The 19878-nt window shown below is 36.0% G+C and overlaps 1 protein-coding gene across 6 annotated transcripts in view; it reads left to right on the top strand.

Moving 5' to 3' along the window:
- Positions 1 to 1274: 1274 nt before the first annotated feature.
- The window catches only part of LOC131157488 (cysteine-rich receptor-like protein kinase 34), a 33941-nt gene continuing 15337 nt past the window's right edge, over positions 1275 to 19878 (top strand). The window contains exons 1-4 of one of the 6 annotated variants that reach the window (XM_058111686.1): positions 1307 to 1367; positions 1449 to 1557; positions 1895 to 1996; positions 2515 to 3652. In XM_058111686.1, the coding sequence (XP_057967669.1) occupies positions 2545 to 3652 (1108 nt within the window). In that variant the 5' untranslated portion in view covers positions 1307 to 1367; positions 1449 to 1557; positions 1895 to 1996; positions 2515 to 2544. Of the gene's footprint in view, positions 1558 to 1894; positions 3653 to 19878 lie in introns of all 6 variants that reach the window. The other 5 variants (XM_058111685.1, XM_058111689.1, XM_058111688.1 and 2 more) reach the window with 5 other exon arrangements.

Below are 19878 nucleotides of genomic sequence, written 5' to 3'. Positions count from 1 at the left end.
GGTCTGCAATATCCGTACAAGAAGCAGGTGCACATTTATTTAACTTGTCTAAAATGGATCTCAGCCAATATTTAATATCAAGCCACACAGTTCTCACCGAATCATGAATTGATTCCATCTTGGCTTTACATCGACGAGTTCAAAGTCTCCAAATGATGAGACTAGGTATAAGACCTACCAAAATGCCTAACTGTGAGGCCTGTCTTGCACAACTAAACTAGACATTGACTCTATCTTTCCAAGTACTTGTTGTCATACAACTAACACCCAACGCCATTGTTGCTTTTTTCCATACCTCCTGAGCAAAAGATCTGGTGCAAAACACATGGTCTAGAGATTCAATCTTGGCATTTGAACAACAATCATATCGAGAGGCCATCTGGACACCTACTTCTTTAATACGAGTATCAACCGGAAGACAAGCGAACCAAGACTTCCACATACAAATTGAATGCTTATTGATGTGGTGTAGTTGTGGGGACTCGTCGACAAGTACCTTGTGCTCGTCGACGTTGTCGACAGGTAGATACCGAGAGTCAGAAATTCTCAAAGTTGAAGACTCGTCGACGAGAGGATAGATTAGTCGACAAGTGGACTTCTTTGACTCGTCGACGAATCTCATGTACTCATTAACTAGTATTAATATCATTTTCATAATTAGATAGAGAATTAATAAAATGTTTAAAAGGCTGAAAAAGCAACTTTATATAAAAGTTTTCAACTAATTGACGATTTTTGGTACATCAAATCATGTTAATTAGTAATTTAACATCTAAAGAAAATTCAACTTTTGGTCACTGTTGTAGTCCCTCTATTATTAGGTTTTGGTTCATAAAAAAAGAGTAAGAATAAAAAATATATATTGATGTTGATGTACTTTCCTTTTCTCCATTAAAATTACTTAAAATCTCTTGTTTGACCTACCATTGTCCATAATTGAAAACAAAAGTAAAAATTATTTATTTAATTATCTGATCACCAACCATTTAATTAGTTTAAAATCTCTATTCTGACCTTTGGATCCACAAAAGCCATAGGTGAAGCAATTTATCTCGTTAGCCCAAAAAAAACATTTTTTATCTTCACTAAACACGTGATTAATGAAATTAATTAGTTTTTAGTAGTTAATTAATAACACTTGTATAACCCAAAAATAAAAATAAAAATTCAATCCTTATATTTTATAATAAAGGCTGAAATAAAATTTTTTAAAACATACGGGGACGCCGCCAGTTTTGTCTTCAAGTGCACGGTACCAACCGCCAACGTAGACTTCCCGAATGCTCACGTGCCCTTATATCAGTCTGAGAAGAAAGCTTCAGAGCCCATTGGAACGTAATAATCAACGCAGGCCCTTCTTGTCTTCTGTGAGCTACTGAAGCTTTGTTCTTGAAAATCACTCTTCATAGACTTCTTCCTGATTTCATTTCGTACGGTTCGTTTGTCAGGATAAGCTGTAGAGCAAGAATTTTTCCCTTTCTTGTTCAACAAGATGCAGGAGGAAGTGGGAACTGGATTTTTCTTCCATTTTCACACGAGGAAAACAGTGTCTATTCGGTAAATGCATCCTTTTCCTTTTAGATCCTCACAGCATCATAACATAAGCATCAGCATCTGATTTTCTCTTTTGGGTAATCTTAAATTGTTTTATTTTCATGACCCACTGCTGAAATAACTTAAAATCGACTTAAAATCGTGTTTCTAGAGTATAATAATTGAAATCTTGCTATTTCAGGAAAAAGCAATGCTTGAATGTTAATATTCGAGCCTCTTCTGTAATTTCAAAATGCTTAATTTTGGTTGCACTCATACCCATTTTCTGCTACAATATTCAAACAATCTCTGCGTGGTGGTTCGCTAAGGAGATACTTTCTGTTTTCGGTTTGTTTCGCAGATGGGTCTTGTGATTTTGCTGCCAGGTTGGGGGGTTGTGTCAATCTTTTGTGCTTGCTCCTGCAGTTGGCTGGGCGTGTAGTTTGCCGATTGTGATGTGCCGGTACATGTAACTTCATTTGTTTCTCATGCAGGAAAGTGCTCGACATTTTTTCTCTGAAGGACTTTTTGGATTGATGTGTGTGCTTTCGGGCATTTTGGTGTACTGTTTGGGGAACATGGAGGTCTTTAGTTTCAAATCTCTTTGTAGTTTGCTTTGAAAAGAGATTGTGCATTTGTTCGAACACAGATTTTGGAAAAGGGGAGGCCAGGGGTTGTGTAGTAGCCCAATTTTTAGTTGGTATCTGGTTTCCAACTGCATCTGTTATGATGTGAATTCAGAATTCCGCCTTTTAAGTTGGTGGTTCTTGATATATATAGGCAAGTTCTTACCTATGGTTTTGCAGCCTGAACCTTAGTTTTTGGGTGTTTTCTAATTTTCTTGAGAGGCTGCAAGGGGTGTTGTTTCATGCTTTTGTTGCTGGAGAGCTAGTTCTCTTGCTTCTAGTTTTAGGTTTTCTATTTTGGTTGGTAAAAAATGGAATAAGACAGTTTACATGAGTAAATTGCTCCATTTTGCAGGAAAAAAAAATGCAATAGATACATTACCGCATGCCAAGCATGGTCTACCTTTCTTCAGCAGTGTTCAAAATTATCGCCCTTATTATTTTCGTTCTCTGTTTGGAACTGCACTTTGGAAATGCACAAGCCTGGATAAGAGCAGGTTACTGGTATTCTGGATTTGGATCTCTGGTTTCCGACATAAATTCATCTCTCTTTACTCACCTCATTTGTGCTTATATTGATCTCAACTCTTCCACCTACCAGCTGTCCATTCGCTCCTCCAATGAAAATTATATCTCTACTTTCACTGAAGTCGTTAAGCAAAAGAATCCATCAATTACAACTCTGCTAGCCATCTGGGGTGGAGAAATTAACTCTTCTTCGGCCTTTTCTTCAATGATCAGCCACCCTTCTCACAGAAAGGCTTTCATTGAATCTTCCATTAAAACAGCTAGGCTTTATGGGTTTCATGGTTTAGATATTTCTGGGTTTGCGCCATCCACAGCCTCCAACATGACTGATTTGGGAACCCTCCTTGATGAGTGGCGAGCTGCTGTAAAACTTGAATCGTCAAACTCTAGCAAGCCACAACTGATACTGACAATGACCGCTCACTACCTGCCAACTTATAAGTCTGGGAATTATCCAGTGGCCTCCTTGCGGAGGAATTTGGATTGGGTGATAATTAAGGCAGTTAACTATCATGGACCTTGGGATAGTTTCACAGCACCTCCTGCTGCGTTATATGACCCTTCCGGCAATGTTAGCACTGATATTTGTATAAAAGAATGGATTAGTAGAGGGCTACCTGCAAACAAGCTGGTTCTGGCATTATATTATTTTGGTTCTGCATGGACGCTTATGAACCCTAAAGACAATGGTATTGGGGCGCCTGCATCAGGAGTTCCAGCAATTACACAAGATGGATATGTCGGCTATAAAGACATCAAGCAGTTCATTCAAAATTACAGAGCCACGTTGGTGTACAATTCAACCTATGTGGTAAACTACTGCACCCAAGGATCAATTTGGATTGCTTTTGATGATGTTGAAGCCATCAAAACTAAGGTCTCCTACGCAAGAGAGAAGGGGCTACTTGGCTACATTATGTTTGAAATCTCCCAAGATTATAATTGGGTGCTGTCTAAGGCTGCAGGTTGGTAACATAGAGTCTATTTTCTTTTCCTTTTTTGAATTTTTATTCCGTCTATGAACACTTACTTCAAGATGAAATTGTCAATCTTGCATCCTTTATATCAGGAGAACATGAATTCAATGCTTATGAAGAGGACATAAAAAATGATATTATATGATAATTATTTGATTGCAGAATTCTTTAAAAGGTTAACAAAAACAGAAAGGCCTAGTAGTAATCAGAGAGTCACCGCCATAATTCTCTCCTGTCAAATTTAGCAGCTTTTTTTTTTTTTATATATATTTGTGTCATGGCGACAAAAAGAGTTGAAACTTAATGCCAAGACTCAAAGCCAGATTCTCGTTATTTTGGCAGTCACAAGACTGACAGCACCAAATAATTTCTTTGGGTTGTGAATATAACCAAACCAACGATAGTGCTGCCTTTGTGGGGTTTCCTTTTTTTTAAAAAAAAAAAAAAAATTATAATATCTCTTCTCCTATAATTATTTTTTAAAAAGTGCATTCCACTTTCTTAGCACAATTCAGACTTCATCTTTTTTTTTTTTTTTGTCATTTTGATCATATAGCTCAATTTTTCTAAACAATCTTTTGCTTGATATGACTTACAAATGCATGACTTTTTTATTGTCATTGCAACACTTTTAATTTTTAATTATATTAAGAAACTAATTTTTTTTTTTTTTCAAGGAATGCATTTTCTGACCCTCGTAGACACCCCATTTTGGCCCCTTTCTTTTTACCTATATTATATTTGCTCATTATTTTTCAAGTCCACATGCATAGTGACTCTAAATTTAAGGGCCCATATTCTATTTGCATAATTCTAAACACAATCAATAATCACCTTATGACCCACTTTTGTAACTCAATAGAAACCCTTTTGGAATTAAAAAAATATTGCAAGGGTTGGGTTATCTTTGAGTTTGTTTGCATGCTTTGGTTTGAGCAAAAACTACATGTTTGAAAGTGAGTTCATGAATGGATTGAATTGATGCTTTATCTTAAATAAATTTCCTATGTCAGTTTTGAATGTTTGCATAGGATTGAAAATATTGACTTTCCGTCATGAAGGCTGAAAGTGTAAATTTTTGTGTTTAATAGTTTTTTTCAAGGTTTATTGACATTTTCAATTTGTGAATTCCCAAATCCTAGACTTTCCAATAGGATTTCTTTCCTAGTATTGGAGTCAAAATGTATTCAACAGGGCAACTCCATTCTTTATATGGATTCCCATTCCCTAAATTATGTTTGTTAGGGCTGTCATCATGATTCCTATCATTTAAATTGCATAATCTTGGAGATAATGGTCCATGGATGAAATAAGAAATCCTATCACAATTAGTAGTAGTGGGCTATGCCTAGGGTTTCTACCACTAGGTTTTCATTACTTAGGAGTGATGGTCCTTGAGAGTTCAAGCTAATGAAGTTCCTATCATTCGAATTAAATTGGTTGGATTTGATGATTCGATTCCAGTCTAAGTTTCCTATGTCTTGGTGTTTTTAATCTAGGGATGGTGGCTACCATTAACCTAACACATTTGGAAAGGAATCTTAACTTTTTAAGTCCAATTTAAGAGAAAGGATGTTCGAGGGAAATATCTCCAATATATATACATATACTGGAAAAAAAAAAAAAAAACTAATGTTTGTGGAACTTTCTGAAAATAAAACCTAAATTGAGTATCTTTGATGGGTCATAAGGGTGGGATCCACAGAATGTTGACTCTACTGTGATGTTGAGAAGAGGGTAAGAGGATAACGATCAAGAAATTGGTAGGTAGGTTGCTACAGAGATTTTGATTCAAGAGTCCACTTGGAAGATGAGGAGGCATCTTTAGTTAGAAGTATCGAGGAGTATAGCACAGGTATTGGATTTCCCTTCCTTGTATTGGGCGTTAACAGGGTTTTGTGATTTGTGGGACACTAGGTTTGCTAGTATTCATGATTTCTTTTCCACATAAGGGTTCTAGAGGACTGGTGGAGTATGTCAGTTTGTGGGCCACACTGTCAATTTGGAATATTTTTTGGATGAGGTGGTCAAGCTTTTTTGTTGTTGCAGTCCGAGGTAGTGTCCATAAGGGAAGAGGGGAGAGAGAGATTTCAATGGCATTTGAAACTTCCGGTGAAAATTTGAACGGGGACTTTAAATACCAGTTGTACAAGAAATTTTCTAATTTTTTGGGATAAGCAGGAGCTTTTACTCCCCATATGGAAAGATATATTTCCAAACATTGTTCCTGGCTAGGCTTATTTCTGGTTGTTGTTTGATGTTGTTTGATAAATCCATTTCAGTGGGGCTCTATAATGTAGATTTGAGAATATGTGGCTCATCACTAGTGGTAGAGCCAAAAATTTTTGTTTGGGGTGACAAAATAAAATCACTACATATATATCCAAAATGTTATGGACTCGAGCATGATTCTCTAGGAGGGGCAAAGTAAAATACCTCAAATTATGGGGTTGGGTGTGATTTTAGATTTTAGATTAAAAATATTTTAAAACTTATGGGATACGCAATGGAATTTCCTTTTTTTTTTTTGGGGAGGGGGAGGATTGCCTCCCAAAGCGCCCCCCCCCCCCCCTTTGTCCAATGGCTGACCCATTTATCCTTTGGGGTTAATGTTGAGACTTGGTGAAGTGAGTGTTAGGTTCAAGATTGGGAATAAATTCATGAAAAAGTTGGAATTTGTAAAACATAAATTGAAAATTTGGGACGAGGAGACTTTTGGAGGTATAAAATAGAGGAAAAATTGGAGATCGAAGGTTTTGATTGACTGGAGTAGTGTGTGTTGTTGGATGAATAGGATAGGGCAAGAAGAGATCACTTGAGTAATGAATTGGAGAAGACTGTCATGTGGGAGGACATTAGTTGGAGACAGGATTCTAAATTAAAATGGGTTAAGGTGGGGGATTGTAACTCCAAATTGTTTTATTTGGTGGCTAATAGGAGGAGGCGGAGGAGGAGGAGGAAGAGAATTTCATTGAATAGTTAGAATTAGACTTGGTTGCTTTAAGGGGGTGAGCTTCTTTATGGTGCATTGGCTCTGGTTGCTTTAGCTGAGCAAGCTTTTCGGAAATTCAGCGAGATTGGAGAAATTCTTTGCTTTGATATTCCAAATTATCTTTTTGCGTTTTTAATTTCTTTCTTTTTTATGGATTTTTCCACAATATTTTTGGGAGTTGTCTTATTCTCCTCCTTGTAAATTTTTCTCTTTCTAATGAAATCTCTTCTTTTCCTATTTTTTTTTTATAAAAAAACTCTGGTTTCATGGTAAGAGTCCTAATTTAAGGTAAAAGGAAATGAGGGCGAAATCCTCTTTTATCACCATTAGTCTTTTATCACTTTTTTTAGGTAGCTATCAAAAATTCATGTAATTCCTTCAAAATCATCGTTCAAGTGTGAAATCTTTGTAGATTTTTCTTGTTTCCCACTCCATTGGGTCTTGTTACTTCATAAAGCTTGCAAGGTGAAGCAAGTTGTAATGGTACCACTGTGATTTGAAGCTACAATGAACTACCTAAGGAGCTTTAAAATTGGCAAGAATCACTTGGATGAAATGCAGGTAACTCAAGTCTCCCCTTTGTGGGTGCAAGAAGTCAATTTGCGAAAAGGGGGGAAAAAAAGAGAAGGAATTGAACCTGAAGCAAAGACTAATAGTGCCCTTAAAATCATTTGAGCTTTGAGACCATTCTCTGTGTAGAGAAAGAAAAGAGATATGGGGCACCAAGCTCACGAAGGAGTTTTGAATGCCTAGCTCTCAAAAACTTTTTGAGCCCTAAACATGCCCACCAAGAACAACCAAGAGGAAATATGACAATCTCAGCCTTAAGCTCACCCATTAATCAAAGAAACAGAACTTCGAGCCCTGAGTTCATTGTGGGTCTTAGAGCCAATTCTTTTTGGCACCAAGGCAATTACTTTTTGCGAAACATATATAGGCAAATCCTAGAACCCCAAATACCTAAGCTTATTTAAGCCTTGAGTTGTTTCGTTCATGCAGAAGATAGGACACCCAAGCCCCAAATAGAGATCATGTACATGCATGCTAAAACATCTTGGATTTTGTTTTGGGACCCATTGGTGGAGAGAGTGAGTAGCCGGGAACCGTTCGTAGTGCGGCTCTTTCCAACATTCCCATTTATTTGCTTTCTCTTTTCAAATCCTAGCTAGGGTGACAGAGGTCATGGAGAGGATTATGAGGGATTTCTTGTGGTCCAGAGTAGGGGAGGGTAAAAGAGACCATCTTGTTAGCTAATAAAGTATTAGGAGGCAGCAGTCTGAAGGGGGTTTGGGCCTCAGGAATGGGGATGTATGAAAATTACCAAAAAAATCGAAAACCAACCCAAAATTGGACCGAAATACGTTTTGGTTGAGTTTTTTGATTTTTGGTTTCGGCTGTGGTTCTTAAGAATAAATCAATTTCGGTTTCGGTTTCTAACCAAGAACTAAACCACAAAAACCAAAAACCAAATTTACTAATAATATAAGTTATATATACATATATTTGATGTGTTATATACGTGCAAAAATATGGTTACATGTTTATTTATGGTAAAATAATTCTTTAATAACAAAATTTCGAATTATTATATGCCTAAGAATGGGTGGATACTAGAGGAAGTGGCAATGCTTCTCAAACAAGTCCTTGGAAATTCATGTCTCAGACAACCCACTTATTCTATCCTCTTACTCGCTTCCACGTTGAAAATGGAAATCCAGTTCTAAACTTCTAAGAAAATGTTTGAGTGGGGGAGAGGTTTCATTAGAGTTTCTTGTCCCCTGTCTCTTTAGAGGATTTGGATTGGGGACAAGTCTGATTCTTTCTTAGAAACCCTTCTTATCTCAGCTTATGAAATCTTCAAGTCCTAATCCCTTCCCCTTGAATGGCAAAGGTTCCTTTTAAAATCAGAGCTCTCATGTGAACTTTGGTCCTTGCAGGATTCATACCAAGAATTTGTTGCAAATAAGGAGACCTTATAAAACTGTTAGTCTAGTTGTCGGGTGTGATTTAGAAAATTGTCTATGTGAAACAAGTTTGAAAAAAAAAAAAAAAAAAATTCAAACGTGTACTTTGCTTTTGGAACGCAAATTATCTTTGTACACATAGTCAGTCCCAAGCCTGGATAAAGAAGTAGGGTTGTGTTAAGTAGCTGACAATCTGCATAAAACTTTGTTAAGATCTTATTATCATGAATTCTTACCAAATTCACCTAGTTCAAGGGAATAGACCGAGTCAGTATAGAAGGGAGAGGGCTAATATGTTAGTACAAGAAACTAAAATTAGATTAGCAACTTGGAATATAGGGACTCTTACGGGCAAAAGTATGGACATAGTGGAAATAATGTTTAGAAGGAAAATTAACTTAATTTGCCTTCAAGAAATGAAATGGGTAGGAGAGAAAGCTAGAGAATTTGAAAAATTAGGGTTTAAACTTTGGTACACTAGAAAAGAGAAACATAAGAATGAGGTGGGAATGATTGTAAACAAAGACATAAAAGATAATGTAGTAGATTTAAAAGAATTTGGAATAGAATCATTAAAATCAATATAGCTTTAGGCCTGGAAATAGTGAATGTCATTAGCGCATATGCTATCCAAATAGGCTTAGCAAAAAATCTTAACAATTTTGGAAAGATTTGATTGTATTTTAGAAGGGACATCAACATCTAAAAAGATATTCATAGAAGTTGATTTGAATGGATATATTGGAAAGGATAATATAAGCTATGAGAGGATATATTGAGTCCATGGATATGAAGATAAAAATGTGGCCGGTGATACATTTTTTAATTTTTCCATGTCTTATTGTTTGATTATATTGAATACTTATTTTATAAAAAGAGAAGAACACTTAATAACTTTCAAGAGTGGGCATAATAAAAGTCAAATAGATTTCTTCTTAAGTAGGATCGGGGATCATCTATCTTGTAAGAATTGTAAAGTTATCTCAGGTGAAAGTTTGGCCAACACACCATATAGTCGTAGTATTAGATATATATTTTAAAAAATGGAAGAAAAAGAGTAATATAAATCAACACAAAAGGATTAGATGGTGGAGTTTGAGGAGATAGTATAGGAAAATTCAAAGATAAAATGATTTAAGAGTGTGATTGGACGGGTTCAAGGCATGGAAACAGTCTCTTGCAAAAATACAAGGTAAGGCTGCGTACTATAGACCCATTGTGGTTTGCCCCTTTCCCGGACCCCGCATACGCGAGAGCTTTGTGCACCGGGCTCCCCTTTATTGGATTGTAGGGGATAAGGTAGATGCAAATACTGTTTGGAATAAAATGGCTAATTCCCTTCGTAATGATAGCAAAAGAGGTTTTAGGGGAGTCCAAAGGAAGATATTCGGGTAGTAAAGAAAGTTGGTGATGAGATTAAGAAGTCCAAAAAGTCGTCAAGACAAAAATAATTTGGTATAAAATATGGGAAAATTGTAAAAATTTTGAAAATTTTGAAAAATATAAAGAGACGAGAAAAAATGCAAAAAAAAAAAAAAAAAATACTGAAGCTAAACATAGAGCTTATGATACTTTATGTACTAGAGTAGATACAAAAGAAGGAGAAAAAACATTTATAAATTTCTAGAGTTAGAGAAAGATAATGCAAAGATTTAGGTGATGTAAAATGTATAAAGGACGAGAATGATAATATCTTAAATAGAGAAGAAGACATAAAAGAGAGGTGGTGAAGATACTTTGATAAGTTGTTTAATGAAAACGAAAATGAAAGATTGAACTTAAATGTGACAAATTGGGAGAAGACTAAAAATAGGGGATTTATTCACAAAATTAGAGTTCTTGAAGTTAAGATGACATTAAAAAGGATGAAAAATAAGAAATCTATAGGACCAAATAAAATACCCGTTGAAGTTTGGAAATGTTTAGGGGATAAAGGAAATAATTGGTTAACTAATCTATTCAACATTATTATAAAAACTAAGAAAATGTCAGAAGAATGGAGGAAAATATGTTAGTAATTTTATACTAAAACAAAGGTGATAGTCAAAATTGTAATAATTATCGTGGAATTAAGATTATGAGATATACAATGAAATTATGTGAAAGGGTAATTGAACATAGAATAAGACTAGAAACAAGAATTTCTAAAAATTAATTTGGTTTTATGCCTAAGTGATCAAATGGAAAAGTTTAGGGAAAAGAAAAGAGACTTGCATATGGTTTTCATTGACCTAGAGAAAGCTTATGATAGAGTACCTAGGGAAGTTCTTTGGTGGGTCTTAGAAAAGAAAGGGGTTTGTAGTAAATATACTGAGATCATTAAGGATATGGATAATAGAGTAGTGACTAATGTTAGGATTGTATGAGGGGAATGTAGAGATTTTTCAAGCACAATAGGTGTACATCAAGGTTTTACTTTGAGTCCTTATCTTTTCACTTTAATGATTGATGAATTTAATTGGAATATTCAAAATGAGACCCCTTGATGTATATTGTTTGCAGATGATATCGTGTTGATTGATGATAGTGGGAGCAAATTGGAATCTAAGTTGGAACTTTGGAGTGCTACATTAGAATCTAAAGGGTTTAGGATAAGTAGAAATAAGACAAAAGTCACAAAATATGAAATGTAATTTCAGTAATGTAAGGAGTAGTAGTGGAGATAAGATTAAACATGATAATCAAGAGATTAATAGCACTAATAGATTTGGATATCTTAGATCTATTATACAAGAGGAAGGGGAAATTGAAGAAGATGTAGTTCATAGAATTAAAATAGGTTGGGTTAAATGGAGGAGTGCATCAGATGTATTGTGTGATTGTAGAATACCCCTAAAATTAAAAGGAAAGTTTTATAAGATAGCTATAAGGCCGGCTATGCTTTATGATTCAGAATTTTAGGCAATTAGGAAACATGTACAAAATGTAAAAGTTGCTTAAATGCGAATGCTAAGGTAGATGAGTGGTATAACATTAAAAAATAAAGTGAAAAATGAGCATATACGCAATAATTTAGGCATAGCACCCATCAAAGACAGTATAAGGTGGGGCGGCTTAGATGGTTTGAGCATTTGAAACATAGACCTAGTAGAGCAACTATGAGGAAGAGTAAGTTATTGTTTCTGACATGAAAAGGTAAAATAACTTGAAATGAGGTAGTAATGAAGGATTTAATAACTCTTAATCTAATAGAGGAAAGTGCTCTCAATCAGGTGAATTGGCGGAAAAGGATTCATGTAGCCAATCTCACCTATTGAGACTAAAGGCTTGTTGTTGTTGTTGTCGTTGTTTGGATATGTGCTTCATATGCTCTGAGTCAAATGAAATCGCCGACCATTTGTTCCTTGGCTGTCTGGTGGCTAAGCCACTGTGGATATTTTGTTTTCAGTTTTTGGGGAGACTGTGCTGCTCCCCTAGAAGGTTGATTCTTTCTTGATGGTGCGCTACAGAGGCTTTGAGAGAAGAAAGGGTAGGCATTGTGGACATATGCTGTCTTTGCTCTCTTTTGGGCCCTTTGGAGCGAAAGGAACACTGGGATTTTTAATGGCAATGCTACTCTCTTTAGCCTTCTTTGGGATAGAGTTGTTTTCCTTGCTTTCTTTTGCAATCACTTTTGTTTCTTTCCTGGAACTGTTATTGTTAGATCTTCAAAGGGGAGCTTTATTGTAATCTTTTTTTTTTTTTTTTTCTCAGAAAGAAGATCTCTTTTCCTCTGTCGCTTGTAAATTCTTCTTTTTCCTGTTAATGAATTTATTTTACTTTTTGAGAAAAAAAAAATCTTTTATTGACTAATCCAACTTATGGGTAGTAATAAACTAGTCGGACTTTGTTGGTAAAGTAACAAGACAACTAACATAGCGGATAAATCTTTCCCAAAATTTAAATCTGTGTCGAGCAAAAATAACCAATCAACAATAATAATAAATCACACACCACAATAAGAACACCACGATTTTAACATGGAAAACCCCTCCAATGTGAAGGGTAAAAACCATGGGGCCTATGAGACCCAATAAAATTTCCACTATAATAGAGGCAAAAAATCACAACAGTACAATCACCAAAAATGCTCACAAACTTAGAGTAAAAATGATTCCCGAAAGAATCACGATAAAATAAGAATGAGCGGAAAGAAGTCACCCGAACGCAGTTACTGTCAGTACTACAAAATCAGGTTCTCCAAAGCTCTGAAGCAGATCTCCACCATCCAGATCGAAGGTTGAAAAATCCCGAATGTACTGTCCAAATTTCAGCAAAATCGAATCACAAAAGACCTTCTGATCGTTGAGTTGATGAAGACTACACAATGCCTCACACACTGTTACACGCACTATTTCGCACATTGTGCAGCGCTCAAATTTTCCTTTTTCCTCTATGTCTGCTGCGGCGCCTCACACACACTGTCACTTTTAATCTTTTGCCCTAATGGCCTTCCTCCTTTTTTTTTTTTTTTTTTTAAATTTCTTATGTGGGCTGGACCCAACAAATCTCCCCCTCCAGCCCATAAGAGGAAGGGGCCATTCATTAGAATTATCAAACAATTTTGATACCGGCTGCCTTGGCACACAACTCAAGCTTCGCATGAGGCACCGCCTTCGTCATCATATTAGCAACATTCTTATCAGTGTGGATCTTCTCAAGTTCAAGTAACTTAGAATCCAAAACATCTCGAATCCAATGATATCTCACATCAATATGCTTTGATTTACCATGAAAAGTTGAATTCTTACTGAGATGAATCGCACTTTGGTTATCACAAAATAACACATCCCTCTTCTGAGTGAATCCAAGTTCACGAACCAATTTCTTCATCCACAATAACTCTTTACATGCTTTAGTAGTTGCAATGAACTCAACTTCTGTAGTGGACAAAGCAACACATTTTTGTAACCTGGATTACCAAGACACAGCTCCCCCTGCAAAGGTAATCAAATAACTTGAAGTAGATTTCCTCGAGTTCGAATCTCCAGCCATGTCCGAATCTGTATAGCTAACCATAACAAGTTTGTCAGAACTAAAACAGAGTTTCAATTAGCTGTACCACGGAGACACCTCATAATCCATTTCACAGCATTCCAATGCTCTTTACTTGGATTAGAGAGAAATCTACTAACTACACCAACTGCATGAGCTAAATTTGACCTTGTGCAAACCATGGCATACATTAAGCTACCAACCGCAGATGCATATGGAACACTTTCCATGTGTCTCTTTTCTTTGTCATTAGAAGGAGACTGTTTACTACTTAACTTGAAATATGTAGCAAGAGGAGTACTTACCACTTTGACTTTCTCCATGTGAAACTGTTGAAGTACCTTCTCTATATACTTTTCCTGAAATAGCCATAAGTTCTTAGCACTTCTATCACATGAGATTCTCATGCCAAGAATCTGTTTTGTTGGTCCCAAGTCTTTCATGGCAAAAGACTTGCTCAACACGTGCTTTAACTTGCCAATTCTAGAAGCATTGTGACCAATAATGAGCATGTCATCAACGTAAAGCAACAAAATAATGAAATCATCATTAGAGAATTTTTGAACAAATACACAATGGTCTAAGTCGTCTTCCTGTAGCCTTGTTGAACCATGACAGACTCGAACTTCTTCTACCACTGTCTAGGAGCTTGTTTCAGGCCATACAAGCTCTTCTTTAATCTGCAAACATAATTCTCCTTACCTTTCACCACAAAACCCTCAGGCTGCTTCATATAAATTTCTTCCTCGAGATCGCCATGGAGGAAATCAGTTTTCACATCTATCTGCTCAACCTCCAAATCAAGATTAGTAGCCAAGCCCAAAACAACACGGATTGACGACATTTTCATTATCGGTGAGAAAATCTCCCCAAAATCAATCCCCTTTTTCTGACTAAAGCCTTTGACAACTAATCTAGCATTGTACCGTAGGAGTGAAGAATTCTCTTCCTGTTTTAATCTATAGACCCACCGATTTTTCAAAGCTCTCTTACCTTTAGGTAATTTTACCAGCTCAAAAGTGTGGTTGTCATGTAGAGATTTCATTTCATCTTCCATTGCACTAAACCATTATTGCTTCTACTCACTTTCAATGGCTTCTTTATAACACTCTGGTTCTCCCTCATCAGTTAGAAAAACATACTCATCTATAGGATATCTCGTGGAGGGCTGTCGGTCTCTGGTAGACCTCCTGAGTGAAGCTTAGGTGGTTCAATATTTGAAGTACCTTTCTCATCAATAGTTTCGTGATCTTCCACCACATGATCATTCTGAACATCTGCCTCTATGTCATACTGATTGCCAATCTCAACTATATCAGGAAAATTTTCAGAAGGAATCGGATCCAAGTCAACTAAGCCATCACTATCTTGAAATTGAGAATTTTTTGTCTTGCCTATGTCTTCAATGGTTTGATCCTCCATGAAGACTACATCACGACTTCTCACAAGTTTCTTTTCCATTGGATCATAAAACCTGTAGCCAAACTCATCCTGACCATACCCAATAAAAATGCACTGCCTTGCCTTGACATCTAACTTGGACCTTTCATCTTTAAGCACATGAATAAAGGCTTTGCAACCAAACACACGTAGATGGTCATATGGAACATCCTTCCCATACCAGATTCTGTTAGGGACATCAGTCTGCAATGCAACAATAGGAGACAAGTTAATTACATGAACAACAGTATATAATGCCTCACCCCAAAATGATCTTGGTAGTTTTGCTTTTGAAAGCAAACATCTGACTCTCTCTACCAGTGTTCCGTTCATCCTTTCTGCCAAACCATTCAACTGAGGAGTCTTAGGAGGTATCTTCTGATGTCGGATGCTCTATTGTCTACAGTACACATCAAATGGACCACAATACTCGCCACCATTATTAGTGCGAATACATTTTATCTTCTTTCCTGTTTCTCTCTCAACTAAAGCCTGAAAATCTTAAAACATATTAAGCACCCGATCTTTGGATTTCAAAACATAAACCTAGAGTTTGCTTGAATGATCATCAATAAAAGTAACAAAATAAAGTGCACCACGAAGTGTCCTTACCTTCATTAGGCCACAAACATTTGAATGAATCAACTCAAGTACCTCTGTTTTTCTGGAAGGAGGATGACTCTTAAATGAAACCCTTTTCTGCTTCTCGGCCAAACAGTGAACACATTTTTTTAGTTTTGCACCATTTAAGTCCGACAGCAAATTCTTCTTGGCCAAGCAATCGAGTCCTTTCTCACTTACGTGACTGAGTCGCTTGTGCCATAACTCTGATGTTGTAACACCCCAACTTGGGTCTGCCAGGGAGCACTGCTTCTCTTCTCCTCCACCTAGACCAGACGACAGGGGGGGGCCTTATCGGATTAATGACTGGCCGTACAAACCAACACATGTCCTTTTCAGTGTGTTTTTGTCCTCACTCGCACACTTCCTGAGAAAACTTCCTAGGTGGTTACCCATCTCAAGATTGCTCCAAGCTAAGTACGCTTAACTATGAAGTTCTTATGGGAAGACTCCTGAAAAGAAAGGTGCACTTTGTTGATATAGGTAGTAACATCTAGTCTTTTAAGCCTTTCATCCATGGGGTATCACATTTTCCCCCACTTATAGAACGCAACGTCTTCGTTGCAAACCCACATTTCCAAACTCAGGTGATGTGAATCTCATTACACTTCCAGTTGGGTGTTGGCTCTGATACCATTTGTAAAGCCCCGAACCCTAAAATCCGGGTCCGACGCGTTATACCTGATAATATCTTGATAGATCATAATCTATAACATACGCAGCGGAAAACATAAACATAATCTCCATATAACATAATACCAGAGTTTACTAATTCTAACTACCAACCATAATAAATTAATCATCCACCTGTATTCAAATATATACATGTCTCTAAAACATTATCCACTAATACCAGTATATTTCACAATCATCCATATCTTATAAAACATAAAACATAAATTATAAAACGTAAAATATACATATCAAAATTAACATAAAAATATACCCTTTTTCTTATATCTTCTAAAAAAAATGTTATTAAATCTCGAGCTCTCAAAGCTCGATCCTGAGAAATCCTGAAAAAGATGAATTCATATTCGGGTGAGACACATCTCAGTAAGGGAAGAAACAATATATTAAACTCGGCGTGTGGCCATCATGAGATTATACATATCATTTTATAATATTTGCAAATCATTAACATAATTTCCTGAAACCATTTTCTAATCCTAATCAAACACATGCAAATGTTTAACCCACGAGATTACCCAAGGATAGGGGTGATTACCCGCGCATACAAGTAGCACCCCTCTGCTCTGATACTTAGGTAACCCTAAGGTCATAATTAAAACATACCAGAGCACTTACCTTACTCAGTAAGCAGTAAGCCCTCAAGTATAAAATTAATCTTGTACTCACACAATTCAACAATAGTTTACCGGCAAAGGTCCTAAGGATAGGGAATTTTACCCGCCCATACAAGTAGGTTCCCTCTGCCCTAGTGCGTTATGCAGCTACTGCTACATTTGAAACTACAAGTGCACTCGCCTTACTCAGCAAGTCTTCAGGCGAAGAGTATGCCTCGTTCAATCGTAACATATTTTACATACGTAGATACTTCTAATATCATAATACATCATTCTTTCCATCGTTATTCAATCATTCACATTCTTTCATGTTCATAACTTAACATTTCCTTGCGTTTCACTTTAAGTGATTCTTTCCCATTTATATCATTCACATTTCACATTTCATTTCATTGCATTCTCATTCCTCGTCATTTCATTTCATAACATTTTCATTTCATTCCTTTGTACTACAGCCGCTCTTTAGCCGTCATTTGTTAGTCCACATAGAAATACGCTAGAATCTAACACAACTCCTTTTAGCTGTCATCAGTTAGTCCACATAGAAATGAACTAGATCTGCTAACCCGGTTTTCAGCTGTTGTACCTTTACATGGTTGCATTTAACATATACAGGCAACATTGTCTATATCATATTTTATTCACATTCCTTTACTTACTTAGCCTGCATCTCATACATTTAACATATATTTGCACAGAATCTCATGCCACGCAATTTAACAGTAAAATTCATACATATTCCTGTAAAATAGGCCAACCCACATTTAACATTTACGTGCTCAAAATACATTTCATTTCTTATTTAATTTATCAGAAAATTCTTTTCACTTTCATTTGTTCACTTTCACATCTACATAACTATATCGACAATTTTAGGCTCAGAAAACAGAAATTTCATGGCTGACATTTTAATAATTCACACCAAAACATACATAAAATATAACATAAATTATTGCCTTTAATTTCATAAAATCTGATTTAATATATAATTTCCTCTTATCTGATTTCTTAAACTACGCTAACAGGGATCCCGAAAAATGCCTGCGGCGCTCACTCGGACCCTGAATCAAAAATCCTAATTTCATTAAATTAATCTTAAATAAAATAATATTTAAATATTTTCTAGGGTCATAAATACCTAATAAATAAATATATCCTTAAATTTAGCCAAATTGCTAAATTTCTCAAATCCCATTCTCGTTTTGGAGTAGGGCCTAAAAAATTTCAATTGAAAAATTACTCACGTCAAAATGATGACAACGACGATTAGGACCTCGTGGTGGTGCCTGATCGTCGATTCAACAGCAGATTAACAGCGAAATTGAGAAAATGGGAAAAAATTACCTTTCCCCAGGAGTAGTGCCTAAGCCGTTCCCACGACAAATCTGCTCTAGTAGAAATGTCGGTGGCGGAGTTAGGAACTCAACGGCACCTTCCGTTTCCCGATTCGCCGCAAACTAGTCGAGAAATTGAGAGAATGAGAGAGACGGAGACGGAGACCGCGAGAGAACCTGAGAGAGTTGCAGAGAGAGATTGAGAGAGGGAGACGCTGAGAAGATGATTCATCTTTTTTTTTTTTTTTTAACCTTACTAACTTACTTAACATAACTTATATATATATATATAACTTATACTTTAACTTTTATATATATATATATATATATTAAGCTTACATATATATATATATATATATCTTTATTCCATTTTTTTTACTATTTTATTTATTTATTTAATTTAATAATATTTAATTAATTAATTAATAATTACTTTTTTTTTCATACTATTTTTTTATTCGTTTATTTAATACATTAATTTAATAGTGTTTAACCACTTAATTAATTAATAATTTTAATTAATAATTTTTTTAATTTTTTTTTCAGGTTATTACATTCTTCTCTCCTTTAAGAAATTTCGTCCTCGAAATTTGTTACCTAATCTTTCATCTCCATAATTCTACGATTTACTATACCTTATACCATTCAATAAATATGTCTCCCAAATAAATTTTTGCATCATCCATAATTAAATAAAATCATCATCATCTTCAACATAAATTCATACCTGCCCTCTTAGCTTTATCTGTCTCATTCAGGACCATCGTATAACCACGTGCTCGTCCACCTCTACCTAGTGGTATTTGCTGATTTCCCTCGATACCATAATCTCTAAAATCAATTAACCTCACCATCGAGTTCAAATCTCAAGTTCGAATTTTTCTGCTCGGAAACATCACCATCGATGGATTTACCATGATTTTTTAAAGTTAGTTACTTCTTTAGAAAAACACAGAAGACCATCAAGGGATTTCTGCCCCCAAGCTTAGGAAACACAACTCAGAATTCCTAACGGTATCTTAATCTACCTATTCATATCCTTATCGCAACTCAATCCTATACTCTGGTATAAATCATTCCTTACCTAATACTCTAATATTTCCTTATCCAGGCGATGTGAATCTAATCACACTTTCGGCTGGACATTGCTCTGATACCATTTGTAACACCCCAACCTGAGTCTGCCAGGGAGCACTGTGTCTCTCCTCCTCCACCTGGACCAGACAACAGGGGGGTGAGCCTTATCGGACTAATGACTGGTCACACAAACCAACACATGTCCTTTTTAGTGTATTTTTGTCCTCACTCACACACTTCCTGAGAAAACTTCTCAGGTGGTCACCCATCCCAAGATTGCTCCAAGCCAAACACGCTTAACTATGAAATTTTTATGGGAAGGCTCCCGAAAAGAAAGGTGCACCTTGTTGATATGCGTAGTAACATCTAGTTTTTTAAGCCTTTCATCCATGGAGTATCACAGATGTGATATCGCTATCAACTGCATTCACAAAATTCAAGCAAATAGAAGCATTCATAAGATATAAATTAGAAAATTTGTTACCTCAGGCCACAATTAAATTTC

This window comes from Malania oleifera, chromosome 6, assembly GCF_029873635.1.
Source record: "Malania oleifera isolate guangnan ecotype guangnan chromosome 6, ASM2987363v1, whole genome shotgun sequence".
Taxonomy (NCBI): domain Eukaryota; kingdom Viridiplantae; phylum Streptophyta; class Magnoliopsida; order Santalales; family Ximeniaceae; genus Malania; species Malania oleifera.
The sequence above is the reverse complement of the archived record's forward strand: the minus strand, read 5'-3'. Positions and strand labels throughout refer to the sequence as shown.